This window comes from Ambystoma mexicanum, chromosome 10, assembly GCF_040938575.1.
Source record: "Ambystoma mexicanum isolate Mex_15411 chromosome 10, UKY_AmexF1_1, whole genome shotgun sequence".
Classification (NCBI taxonomy): domain Eukaryota; kingdom Metazoa; phylum Chordata; class Amphibia; order Caudata; family Ambystomatidae; genus Ambystoma; species Ambystoma mexicanum.
The window spans coordinates 1,131,861,111-1,131,875,498 of NC_090932.1; the positions used below are offsets into that span (position 1 = coordinate 1,131,861,111).

The 14,388-nt window shown below is 45.8% G+C and overlaps 1 protein-coding gene across 2 annotated transcripts in view; it reads right to left on the reverse strand.

Moving 5' to 3' along the window:
* The window catches only part of LOC138492068 (prosaposin-like), a 72,727-nt gene that overhangs the window by 30,221 nt on the left and 28,118 nt on the right, over positions 1–14,388 (reverse strand). The window contains exons 3-6 of one of the 2 annotated variants that reach the window (XM_069619029.1): positions 13,852–14,031; positions 12,397–12,565; positions 9,418–9,566; positions 109–321 (exon numbers count right to left, since the gene is read on the reverse strand). In XM_069619029.1, coding sequence (XP_069475130.1) covers positions 109–321; positions 9,418–9,566; positions 12,397–12,565; positions 13,852–14,031 — 711 coding nt within the window. The remainder of the gene's footprint in view (positions 1–108; positions 322–9,417; positions 9,567–12,396; positions 12,566–13,851; positions 14,032–14,388) is intronic. The other variant, XM_069619030.1, reaches the window with a different exon arrangement.

A 14,388-nucleotide genomic window follows, 5' to 3' on the forward strand; every position in this document is an offset into this window, starting at 1 on the left:
CCCCCAGGTAGAGTATGGTTAAATGAAGGGGCTACCTGTATCCCATATATTAAGCTCAGATATCTCCAACATACAGATATAGCCAGCATCAAGGTTAGTTGGGCTCACCTCATCCGGATTCTCCCCGAGGGAGTCCTGCAGGTTCTGTACGATCCGGGTGCAGTCTGTGCATGTCTGGTCTTCTTTCCCTCTCTTCTTCTTCTTGTCCTTCTTCCCTTTCTTACCCTTCTTCTGCTTCTTGCTCTTATTTTTCTTCTTCTTCTTTTTCTTTTTCTCCTCTTCGGTGGAATCCTCCAGCTCACTCTGCCCAGAGGATTCGAGCTATGGGGATGAAGGGAGACAGATGGAAATCAGTGAAACAGAGAAGCTCGGGAGGAGGATTCATGGACTCCACTCAATCTTCAGGTGCTTCTAGGTTTTTGACCATGCATGTCCCCTTAGAGACACTTCCTGGAACAATAAACTATCGCAATCAGTTGTCTCGGCTTTCAGATTACTGAGTCCCCGATGGCCCAGGCTTTGTTCACACTAAGGCGGAGCATCACAATATGGGAGTGATTACATTAACTAACTTCTATTCTGGGGATCACTAGCCTTTGGATCACGACCACGTCAAGTGCTGTATAAGGATAGACATTTCTGTGACTATAGGCAGAACAGTTTTGTGCTAATGTATCCTTGTTGTTGATTTTATGTAATCAGGATTGTTGATGTCTATGTTTGATCAATAACGCTTTTGTGGAGCATTGTAATGTCACACTATTTTATTGAAATTGTTTGTCACTCTACAAACTGATCAATCTGTATAATTGTTGTTTTGATTAAATATTACTATCTACACGTGCACACCGTTTTGTATGGTACACGTATTCCATTGATTTGTGTGACATCTACAAGCAGAATGTTGCTATAAGTAGGGAGCAACTTCTCTGAACACCTCTAAAGGCTTTTCACAACATTGGTTGTTTTGCTCTACTTTTTTTGTTTTAAGTGTTTACCTATTTTGTATTTAGAACTTTGATGCTTGATAACACTTGTAATGGTGTGAACTTTATTACTGTCCTTTAGTCATAGCAAGGAGTTTACTCCCTTTTATTTGTTTACCTAAATGCTATCTTTGAATGGCCTTTCTTGAGGCCATTGAAAGTTAAGTGGCGTAGGATGTGCTTATATTATGAGTTAACTTGGTGTGAAATGTAATACTTGCTGTTGGTAGTATTTTATAATTATGCCTTTTTATTAGTGACCAGAAAACATTCAATCAATACAAAGCTTAATTGTAGTCATATTTAGTGGCTGTAGCAGGATTTTGCTGGCATTGTTGGGGCATTTGAGAGTGACTGAGGCTCATGTTGACAGCACCTGGACAGCGGGGCTACGCCTTACAGATGGTCACTATGCCATGCTCCTGGTGGCATTGGTGTGGCATTTCATGGCGCATTTGGCATAAGATGGCAGCACCTGCGTGGTTATACCTTGCATATGGTAATTTACAAGGCATATAAGTATAATTCTTGCAGCGCTTAAGGCTGCATTTCATATATGATGGCAGCACATTCATGTGTGTGGATGTACTTTTGCATATGGCCCACACTAGGCATGTTGTGGCAGTACTGGGTAATTGAGGCTGCACTTCACCTATGAAAGTAAAACAAAATTGTCTTTGCCAATGCTTTTTGAGGTTCTGATGAGGCGTAGATCCTCCCCCTCTGTCTGGTGATAGGCAGGTGAAAATATCATTTAGGGCATGTGCCCCACCCTCCTGTCCAACATTGTAAAAGTCAGAAGCATTGCCCCTTGAGGCAGCCAGGCTGTCCTTATTATAGACAGGTATAAATCAAAACAATTGAACCGTGATGGTGTGGATGGATTACCACATTACTCATATGATTTTATCAAAAATATTTATTCAATGCAATAGCTTTTCAAAATCATATAAAATACACCATACCATACAGGCTATTGTAACTCATATTACCAGAAACCATCACGGTTCAATTGTTTTGATTTATATATTCTTTTTGCCTGAAGAACCGTTTGATGTACAGGCATCCTTATTAATGACTTCTTATTATAGACAGGTACATTATAAAATAGGTGAAATTGTGCACATTTATTTAGGCCAACATATAAACATAAAGGAATGGGTATATTGCACACAACGTACAAAACATAGAACATAGCTCCCTGACGTAAGAAATATCTCCCACCCTCAGTAGACATTAGAGAAACATATCAGAATAAGGCTCATAACAATAGCAACGGGATCTATTATTTTCAAAATGTATGCCACATCATGCATTTCAAATAAACTTCAGGCCTTAAATCTCCTGGAAATTTAAAAGCGTTGAACAAATAAAAAATATTGGGCTGTGTGCAGTTCAGAAAGGGAGGGCTTGGACAAAAGCCAATGTGTAGTGATTCAGCAGTTTAAGTGGTAGGAATATAAGTTTTTTAACAGTGGTGTTCAACTTTTATTTATAAATAACATTTGGCAGTATGCTGAAGCAGACAATCTAGGAGAAAGTAGCCAATTAAAACTAGACAGCTAATCTATGACCTTGACAGATTGTGCTAGAAGTGTGGAGCAATGTTTCATCTGCAGAACTGTTCTTTTCCAGTTTTCAAGTTGCAAAAACATGTTTTATGATTTAGTAAATGTGGAAAAACAGCCACTCATGCTAATTAGCATAAAATTAGGACAATGAATTATTATGCCATGTTTTGCTTTGATAAAAGTGTGTTCAAAATGGGCAGCGTCTGAGTCTTTGCCGTGCTAACTGACATCTGTGGCATGGGTGACTGCTCCCAGCCGGCTGAAAAATAAAGGTGTTTGCTGCCTGCACAGTTCCGCCTCTGTGTATCTTTCGTTGAGTTATGACTAAGAAGAGACCTCCTCAACAGTGGTGTGCAGCATTTCCTGTTAGAAAAATTTGTATCCTCACCAAGCCTGTAACCATGCATCTGGGCTCAGTTGAGCACATACAGGCCTCTTTGTACTTTGACATAACCCCTTACTTTCTGTGCTGCTTTGAAGAATTATTGATACATGGAATTGGTCTTTCTCTTAAGTCAAATCTAGCTCGCATTTCTATGACACCGTTCAGGTAGAGTGAATGTTGGCAAGTTGCCGTCTCTCTGGAAAGGTCCCTCTGGGTCATGAGTAAGTAACATGTCCAGGGACAGTGGGGCGATGAGCGTTAGTGCATGTGGCAGCATCTTTTGCGCACGTGCTTATGGGAGTATTGCATTTTATAGGATAGCCTATTTAGAGACAGTCCCTGGATGCAAGCAATGGAACTCCACCCATGTTGTCCTCAGAGTAGCTTTAGGACCATAATATGGATGATAAGTGGGATATGCGGGGGCACCATCACTAATAGGTGCCTTCTATCAAAAGACCATGCCCATGCAAGACTTTAGAGCGAGGCAGAGTCCTATCATGGCTCAGTTGTACCAGCCAATAGAACTACTGCTTTAACATCACTGATTTCCAGGGCAGATTCACGGGAGGATTAGCGCAGCCGCCTTCTGGATGAACCCCTAGTAACCAGTATGTAACCAGGAAGTATGACCTTGTCACTCCATCTTTCTCCACCAATTTCTTCAAGAAGCTACTGTGGCATAAATGCCAACATTATCTACTCAATTTGGGAGAAGCTAGACCAGTCCTGATTTGCAGGATTTGAAGTTCCTGGATGTATACTGGGCAAATCCAAGACAACAAGTCCCAGAATGCAAAGTTAAAACCAGGACTGGGCTTGCATCTCCCGAATGGGATGAATAATGTTTGCATGAATGCTGTGGCGCCCCTCCAACAACACTTGCCTGCCGATTACTCCAGAGACACCACTTGTGCTTGTGAAGTGTACCATTAATCGCTTAGTTCGATAGGGTCTCTAAGAAAGATTGCAGGGTTCTTGATGCAATAGCCAGAGCCTTGAAGAGAAAACGTGTTTCAATCGTATTAAGCTATATCGTGGAGACAAAGTTCAATTATTGCGCCCATTTACTTTTTGTCCATCTCCTCATGGGTGCAATGACAATGAGTTAACTGCCTGCAGACAGACTCCTGTAATCAGGAAATGCCTGGCTGTCCCCAGCCAATAGCAGCCTGCAAAGAGGCATCATTTCAGAGACTTGCTTCGTGTTGCCCTATTGAGGTGTGTACCAATGTGTATGTTCTCTTGTACAACGTACTCACTGAGAAAAGTGCCAAACTTGTCTTAAACAGCATATATTGCATGCAGCCTGGAAAAGCCACAGGGACAGCAAAGACACAAAGGGTTACATGTACGTGCTTAGTTGTGTTTAAGTTCAAAACTGTGCCGGCCGCTGTGCCCTGACAACATGAGCTATGCTCCATTCTCTTTTCTTTGTGTATTTGGAATTAAATGTACAACCTTGCCACTTTTGTGTAGCACGCAGATCTTTGCCGGAAAGCTGTATAATTCCATTTGGAAAAGTTAATGTCCTTCCCAATATGGATTTTTAAGAGTTTAACAAATAGTACCCTTTTATAGCCGGACATTAAAGTAGACGTTGTACGCCGGTATGTCTAAAAAATCAATTTCTACACAGATGACACCAAACCTCCATCCGCCAGATGCCTACTTCGAGGAAGGCCGGCAAGATGCTGGTTGCCCTGTTGTCTGTGGGTATTGTCCTTCAGATGCCAGCATCGGACCACTTGCCTGGCTTGGGTAAAGGTTGTTCAAGGATTTTTATGCAAAGATTGTTTTCCTGCTGGATGTCAGGGCAGGTGTGTTTTGAAGTAAAAGGTGGCTACCAGCTTAAATGAAGGTTATGATGTGTGCCATTCAGGCATCCCTTTCCTCTTAATGCCATTCGGGGTGCCACAGTCCTTGTTGGATGTTGGAGGTCGTGTTGTTTCACTCACAAGGAAAGAGAAAATCTTGGTCATTTGTCAAGAGCCCTTGCCTAGACCAGTGGTCTTCAAAGTGTTGGGCTGGCCCTCCTCGTGGTCCTGAAGTGTGTCCAGGGAGGGTGCAAGCCTCTTCAAAGATTGGTTACAGTGATTACTTTTAATAGAAACTATAAGCATTTAACAGAACATATAATGAGTTATAACTTGTGAGGGGCATGGAAGTAATATTTGTATTCAAGGAGGCAAGTTGTAAAAACGTTTGAACACCATTGCCCTTGACTGATGAGTGGCAGCCAGGTTGGGTAAGCCAACTCTTTGGCATCACCTCCTGACATGGTGGGACTCTGTCTTGCAATGATGGCCTTCATCTGCCCTGCTGCTAGACTGGCCATACATACATCTAGAATCCTGACAGTGGAGCTGTGGAAATACAGGACAGAAGGAGACCACTATAGCAGCCAAGATGTCCGTGTGAGGACGAACACTTGAGCAGATTTTCGAAGCTGGCCATTGCGGCTCCGAACCCTGTGCACAGCTGGAACCGGAAGAGCTGGACTGACATGTTAATGTGAGTGGTCTGCCAGTAAAAGCCACGAGAAATTCCAGGAGGTACAACATTGACTCATGCATGCTTCATTCACCATAAGCTCTGAATGCATCTTCCTCAGCGTTCAACCTAGGAAGTATTTTGTTGCTAACCCCTGCAAGAGCAGAACAAGTTCTTTGCCCAGGAACTGAATAAATCAATCCCAAGGGAACCCTTGTTAGCAGTCAGTAACTGCTGCCAGGTTCCGCTCCCTTACTTCGGACCTGTGTTTGGAGCATACCTCGGTTAGGCCCTCTGGTGGACATTTGAACGCAAAGTTTTGATGAGATGTCTTCCTTTTCAGCTTTTACAGCTTTTTTTGTGGAACAGGTGAGTGGTTCTTTTATACCAAATAGGTACTTTTTGAAACCTTATGATATTTATGCATTTGCTAAAGATGTATTTTTTATTCTGATTCCTCCCAATTCATCATTAAGCTTTTTACTTTGCTAAAAAAAAAGTACACTATTTGATAAAAGCTCCTGTTTGGACAATTCAGGAGAAATTCACTAAAGTTTTGTCAACTTGCGTTTGCCAAGCCTGCATGCAACTGGATGATTCTCTCCTGAAGTATCTTCCTACTCGAGCCCTTCGCTCCTCCACTTTCAACTCCTTGAGGGTCAGGCGCTTTTCCAAGCAACAAGCTTGAGGCAGATCTCTCTCTTCGGTGGGGGGACCTCCCCCTGGAACAGCCTCCATGCGTCTCTGAAGCTTGAGCAGAACCACCTAAGGTTTCCGGAGCAACTCAAGACATTCCTCTTTGCTCCTGCCTTCTCTCTTCCTCTCCCCTGCTGATCTCCTGTTGGATACTGCACTGGTTACCTGGCCACTCTCTGAACCATGGGCCCAGTCCCCCGTCTTCCCAGTTGCACACCTGCACTTCCCTCAGGCAACCCTGCACTTGGGACTGTATCTGAAACCCTACAGTCTCCCCAGCTGCACTATCTATCACATGCTGTTCTGCACTTAACCTTGCACTACCACCGTCTGACCGCCCATCTTGTTTCTTATTTTAATCCTACGTCCTGCACTTCCCCTCCTCCCCTTCCTTCTGCACTTTTCCCCTTTCCCCTCCCCTGCACCTGCACAATCTCAATGTCACTGGGCCTAGTAAGATTGTTGTCTTGTCCCCTTTTGTTCCCCTCTCCTGCCTCTTCGCGTTCTGAAACACTTGTGTATGGACACGCTATAAATAAAATATCGATCATATATCCTATTAGTACCCCAGCAAGGGTCAACCAGAATGTAACACACATTCTGATTGGCCCTCGCTGGGGCATTACCTGGCCGGGAATCCCTCGGCCGGGATTCCATTCCTTTGACCCCGGCTTGGGGGTGTGGCAGCCCCTAAACCAATGAGGAGGCTCGAAGCGGGGCCATCCCCGCTCCGAGCCTCAACACAGCTGGAGGCCGCCACGTCCCCCGCTGGGGATTCAGGTATGTGTTTTTTTTCCCTCCCCCCTCTCCACCCTCTCCTCTCTCCCAACCCCACTTACCTTCTGATTTCTTCTTTTTTTCAGGAATGAATGCGCTGGGAACACTTCTGTTCCCAACGCGTCCGCTCCTGTTGGCTGCCATGTAGAGGGAAAACGGACTCCATTTTCCCTTTCCCGGTGGCCATTTCCCTGGACATTTTTTTTTCTTTTCTGTAACGCTGCAGTGTTTCGGAACAGAAAATAATGCTATTAGTACCCAGGTCTAGCGGGCTGCGATACTAATAGTGCTTAATAAAACATCCCATTCTTAGAGTAGTGACATTGACAAAAGAGAATCTACCTTTGCACCGGATGGATCATCTCACCTCCCACATTGTCGGTATGAGGCAATGTTACAGTAGGGGCTGACACATCTAACATTTCTCCACAGATTCACAAAAGAATGTGATGTGGCAGACCCTCCTAAATTTCCCCCTTCACAGGCTTCTTTGTGCCGCAGGCCGAGCACAGGGGAAAGCATATAGCTGCCAAAGGTCTGAACAGATCACAAATATTTTAGACCATAAATTAAATAAATCTGTTGTACAACAAAGCAAACCCACTTAGCACATGATCATTATTTTACATCATGGATAGTTATCGTATTCTATTATGCTCCCTTAGCAGATCATTGCCAGTTTCCCTTATCCCCAGAAGACGCGTCATGGACAGTTTCCCGTACATCCTTGTCTCACGTCATTGATGATTTACATTGTCTCTACATTGCACGTAGTTACCACTTTCCATTATGACCCATTAACATCTCATGACTAGTTTCCATTATGTTCAGTTAACTCACCACCGCCTAGCCCTAACTATCCTCCCCCATCATGTTTTAGCTTCTGCTGTTGATACCAGAAAGAAGATGCACCATTCCTTCTCACATGGCCTAGAGGACAGATGGGTAGCAAAGCTGCATCCTATGAGGGCCTCAAGCCAGGTTGTTTTTCTATTGGCTGGCGTGATGGCTGGACCGGCAGGTCTGGCACATCCTAGCCATCCATTAGCAGACAGGTTTGGTGAGGCCCCCAGCAATCCTACTCAATGGGCAATCTCCCAATTAGCACTAGAAAGTGCCTAGATTTCTGCTGGTCACTGCTTGTGAAATGATTACATTTGGGTGGCACCTGTGGTGGCAGAATATCGTGATATGCTCAAGTGGAAGCACTCGTACAATGGCCCAATATGTTCTTTTGTTAGCATTGCCCCTGATAACAACAACACAGCTATTCACTGTGCTGGCCTTAGCATCCACTAAGATCCCCTCTTTGTGCCAACCTTGAGAGCACATTTTGCCAGGAAACCTCCAATGTGCAAGCACTGCATGGAGGCTGCAAAACATTTTAAGACTCTACATGAGGAAAATGCAATACTGACCTGGTTTCCTAATCATGTGTTTTCAAACCTCACACTTCAGTTCGTCTTTGAAAATGACTTCAGTAATTTTAGGAAACCTGCGTGCCAGCCTTAAGACTGCCAGGGCCTAACTAAACCCTTACATGTGGCATGGATTTGCTTTTTCTCTTATTTTTTAAATACAACTCTCAGAATGTGCACTGTCATTATGTGTTCCCTGCTTCCAGGAGTTTTGATGGCCTTTTAGATAAGACAGCAATTCCAGAGACCCATATTCAGTCAATGAAGTTTAAAATGTTCATTTTATTTCTTTGTTTTAGTAAAGGTCTGTATCGTGATTTTCTTTTACTAATCATTTCACTCTGCAACATCTTAGGAAGAAGTCTCTGGGAGTTCGAAAGCTAATGCTTTCTTTCCATCTTTGCATAGCATTTTCAGTTAATCCAATACATGTTATCAAAACCTGCATCTTGGGCGACTTAGAAACTGGACTAACACAGTGTCAAATTGTTCTTTGCCAGCACTGAGAAAGCATGTATTGGATGGGAGCACAGCCAGTGCCATTTATTGCTTTAGTAAAACGGCCTAATGTTTATGGGTGAAGCCCTGGGGCCATGGCCATATTGGCTGCAGTTTAAGCACCTGAACTAAGAGCAGTAACACCCATGCAGATCTGGTCGCTCCACCAGCACTGAGAGCAGCAGAACACTGCTGCTACATCAAGTCATTTAGGCATGTGCTCTAAAAGTCGACTTGGGAGCCTACTTCTGCAAAGCTTGCCAATTTGCACAATCGCAGCATATCTCAGATTGACAATATCAGTAGACTACCAGTCAGAAAACTCGAGTAAACAACTACTTTGACAGTCCCAGTGGTCGCACTCCTAGGATATTCCTAGGGTGACCCTCCATGTATGGTTCTGATTGATCCAACCCTGGTATGGGCTTATTCAGAAGTGTGATTCAATTCCTAGATTGACCATCTCATTACATTCTGGTTAGTCTGAGGGTGACAACCTCGGAATGATTTCAGTTTGTGCACCTGAAAATACTCTCTCAGGTTGGACATAAGTCTATTTCCAGTCCCAGAGCCCGCTTGATCCTTTTTCTCACCTCCACTGCAGAGTTCGTCTGCAATTCAGTGCAGTAATCTTCTTTCGCGCACAGGACGGCCGTCTCCTTACTCTGACACCAGAACCCGGGACCCTCGTGGCACCGATCGTGGAGTTCTAGAGAGTCCAACTCCTCACGCGTCTCACCTGCTGCAAAAAAACATATAGTGGGAGGAGCACTTCACAGACAACAGCATCCCAAGAGCCCAAGAGACAAAGGCATCCCGCAGACCTAAAATAGGCAGCGTCCTCCATGGGCCCAACACAGGCAGCGTCATCAAAGGAATCTAACACAGGCAGCGTCATCAAAGGAATCTAACACAGGCAGTGTCATCAAACGAATCTAACACAGGCAGCGTCAGCCCGAAGAATATTACTCAGGCAGTATCAGCCTAAGGAATATAATACAGACAACGTCAGTATAAGGAATGTAACACAGGCAGCGTCATCAAAGGAATCTAACACAGGCAGCGTCAAGGCAGCGTCAGGCCAAGGAATCTAACACAGGCAGTGTCATCAAACGAATCTAACACAGGCAGCGTCAGAGAAATCTAACACAGGCAGCGTCAGCCCAAGAACCCTAGCACAGGCAGCATCCGCTCAAGTGATCTAACCCAGGCAATGTCATTCCACGGAATCTAACCCAGGCAGTGCTAGCCCAAGAAACCTAACACAGGCAGCAACATCCCAAGGAGCCTAACACAGGCAGCATCGGCCCAATGAAGTTAACACAGGCAGCCTGAGCCCAAGGAATTTAATGCAGGCAGCCAACGGAATCTAGCCTGGGCAATGACAGCCCAAGGAATCCAACCCAGGCAATGTCATTCCAAGGAATCTAAAAGAGGCAGCGTCAACCCAAGGAATTGAACACAGGCAGTATCAGTCCAAGGTATCTAACAGGCAGCATTCGCTCAAGTTTTCTAACCCAGGCAATGTCAGGAATCTAACAAGAAATCTAACCTGGGCAATAACAGTTCAAGGACACTAACACAGGCAGCACCAGTCCAAGGAATTTAGCACAGGCAGCGTGAGCCCAAGGAATATAACACAGACAGCATCCGCTCAAGTAATCTAACCTAGGCAATGACAGTCCAAGGAATCTAACACAGTCAGTGTCATCCCAGGGTATCTAACAGGCAGCGTTATCCAGGGGCCTAACACAAGCAGCACCATCAAGGGAACCTAACACAGGCAGCATCCACTCAAGTAGTCTAACCCAGGCAATGTCAGTCCAAGCAATCTAACACAGGCAGCATCGGCCCAAGGAATCTAACAGGCAGCATCTAAAAAGAAATCTAACCTAGGCAATAACAGTCCAAGGACACTAACACAGGCAGTGTCATCCCAAGGAGCCAAACACAGGCAGCATCAACCCAAGGAACCTAACACAGGGCGCATCAGCACAAGGAATTTAGCACAGGCAGCTTGAGCCTAAGGAATATAATACAGGCAGCAAAAGCCAAAGGATTCTAAAACAGGCAGCATCCACTCAAGTAATCTAACCCAAGCAATGTCAGTCCAAGGAATCAAACACAGGCAGTATCCACCCAGGGCCCTAACACAGGCAGCGCCATCACAGGAATCTAACAGAGGCAGTGTCTTCCCAAGGAATCAAACACAGGCAGCATCATCCCAAGGAACCTAACGCAGGCAGTGTCATCCCAAGGAACCTAACGCAGGCAGTGTCATCCCAAGGAACCTAACGCAGGCAGTGTCATCCCAAGGAACCTAACGCAGGCAGTGTCATCCCAAGGAACCTAACGCAGGCAGTGTCATCCCAAGGAACCTAACGCAGGCAGTGTCATCCCAAGGAACCTAACATAGGCAGTGTCATCCCAAGGAACCTAACGCAGGCAGTGTCATCCGAAGGAACCTAACGCAGGCAGTGTCATCCCAAGGAACCTAACGCAGGCAGGGTCATCCCAAGGAACCTAACGCAGGCAGTGTCATCCCAAGGAACCTAACGCAGGCAGTGTCATCCCAAGGAACCTAACATAGGCAGTGTCATCCCAAGGAACCTAACGCAGGCAGTGTCATCCCAAGGAACCTAACGCAGGCAGTGTCATCCCAAGGAACCTAACGCAGGCAGTGTCATCCCAAGGAACCTAACGCAGGCAGGGTCATCCCAAGGAACCTAACGCAGGCAGTGTCATCCCAAGGAACCTAACGCAGGCAGGGTCATCCCAAGGAACCTAATGCAGGCAGGGTCATCCCAAGGAACCTAACGCAGGCAGTGTCATCCCAAGGAACCTAACATAGGCAGTGTCATCCCAAGGAACCTAACGCAGGCAGTGTCATCCCAAGGAACCTAACGCAGGCAGTGTCATCCCAAGGAACCTAACACAGACAGCATCGGTCCAAGGAATTTAACACAGGGAGTGTCAGTCGAAGGAATCTAACACAGGCAGCGTCATCCTAAGGATTTAACACGGGCACTGCACAGGCACTGCATCCCAAGGAGCCAACGTGGGCATCATCATCCCAGAAGCCTAACTCAGGCATGAGCATCCCAGGGTGCATTCTAGGGCCCCAACAGACCTAAGTGTCCCTGGGACCAAACACGATCAGCTGCACCCAAGTTACACAAGCAGGAACATTGCAAGTACCCAGAACAGATATGAGCACCCTCTGGGTGTGACATGGATAGTTCCATGTTACGCAGCACCCCCGAATCAGTGGATTCACAGCAATGGAATTACAGGGACATAATGGCATCAGGAACATCACAGGATTTTCCGCAGGGACCCAACACACCCAAGAGCATCCAACGCATTGAACATTGACATTGAACTCACTGTTGAAAACAGCATCTAGCTGAAGCCTTTGAATTAAGGCGAGCGATGGTAACACCTATTGCTTATGTGATAAAAGATAACTCAGTATGTGTTATATAATTATATAAATGGTCAATATTCGGCATGAAGCCCCCTTACCACTGCGTAAGGAGATGCCACTTCCAGAATGCCGGAAGACATCTCACCTGTTGCGGCGCACAGGTTGACCTGTGTGCATAAGGTGGCTTCATCCGCATTATCCTGGATTCCCTGCACAATCTCTTCTCTGAATTCACTGACCACACGTTTGCAGGTCCCTCTGAGGAAGGATGTGATCTTATCGCACAACACCTCTAACGCGCTATTGATGTCCTCCTACGTTGGAGAAAAAGAGATTGGAAAGAAAAGAAAGAACCAAATGGGGATATGGCATCAGTTACTTTGGAATTCCAGGCTAAGAGCTTGAGAGAAACAGAGGGATGCAGAGCTGATCACTGATGGTTATCTGCGGGAAAGGGGCCTGCAAAGGGGCTACAGGGTATATCCTCTACCTATTGATGGCCTATTGGTTTGTGGTATTAACTGGCCATTGATGGAGAAGGTGCAACATGGTGCTAGTAGTTGGGGATCTAATAGCACTGCCTGCCAAATGCCTAATACGTATGCACAGGCTAAAACTGTTGGCTTTGCCAATGCTTGTTTTTAACAGGACTCGCGTGAAGGACTTGCATAGTGCTTGTAAAATTAGTTGCTGAAGGCAGACCCGGTGAAGACTTTTTTATTACACCAGTAGCACCTTTACAACTCCAATTAAGCCATAAACTCTCCGAAGACGGCTTTGACAAAACACTGGCAGGAACTTGAGTGAAACATTTGTTGGTAAGACTTGATTAAAGCGTGTTCAAAGAGTTCCCATGAGGAGGTGCTTTGCGTAGGGGGGAATGCAACTTGGTTGAAATGGCCACATGGTTTAGCATGGCCATGGGCAGCCAATGGGTGAGCAAATAACCAAAAAACTCCTACAAGCTGGCTGTCCCTCCTCAGATGCCATTTCTCTCTATCTGTACTCTAATGCAAGAGTTTTAGCCTATATGTGGGGCAAGAGCCACCTTAAAGTCTGAACTAATAATAAAGGGCACAGCCTCTGTATTCCTGTACCAAGCTCCTGAGCACATACAGTCCTTGGGGTGAGTAGCTCTGTATCCCAGTGGTAATTACCACGGCCTTTCACCCCTAGAGCTTTACGGACCCAGGTGATTAATACAGATAGCACGTTACCTCTCGGCCAGGATGAGTTTAGGGGGATTGGCAGAGGGATACAGAGGCTGTCAGCTGTGAGAATTGGGGTTCAGCAGATTACACCAGGTGTACAGAGGAGCCTGGGCCCACCAAGGCTGGATTGACTATGGAGGTGGGCATATGGGTTATCTCGAGAAGTTGCAGTTCGGGGGCTTTGCACAGGAGTAGAGAGCCTGCTGCCTGTGGGGCTGGATGGGCTCAGATGGATGACGCATAGACACAGTGCGTCACACTGTGCATTTGACGTTGTTGGGGTGTGGCTAAAGAGTATGGAACCCGTCACCGCCGCGGGCACGGGGGATCTGCGGCTGGTGGCACTGAGGGGATCTTTTACTTACTCTTTCACATCTCAGGACACTTACTTCACTCGTATCGCCGCCTAGAGATTCCATGAGTTTTTTCATGATCATTTTACAGGCCCTGCATTTGATGTATCTGACACTTTTTTTTATTTTGCTTTTTTTCCTCTTCCTTTTCGCTCCGTCGTCACCGGAGGGAAGTTCTCGGCTCCCGTCATTGTCTTGAACACCGGAGTCAAAGATCTAAAGAGAGCAAGAAGAGGTCAGTGCCAGGTCGCTCTTCCGGATCCGGTCAGTTGAGAGCATATCTGCTGTTCCCAGTGGAGACATATATAGGCCACACCCCTCGCCGTGTCCCCAAAATACTCCCGGCCTGATCTTCAGACATACCAAGGGTTCTCGGCTGACTTTGGTAGCAGTGGGATAATCTAAACTCCCGGTGGTGGCACTCTCCGTTTAAAGTTGTACCCATGCTCGTCGCCATTTTTATAAAACACCCCATTTCCTTGTTTTCAACATTCATTTGAAACACCCCTTATTCCCGAAATCAAGGAGTCCATTAACAATTACAACACCTTAATGCTTGACATTTTCTAACCT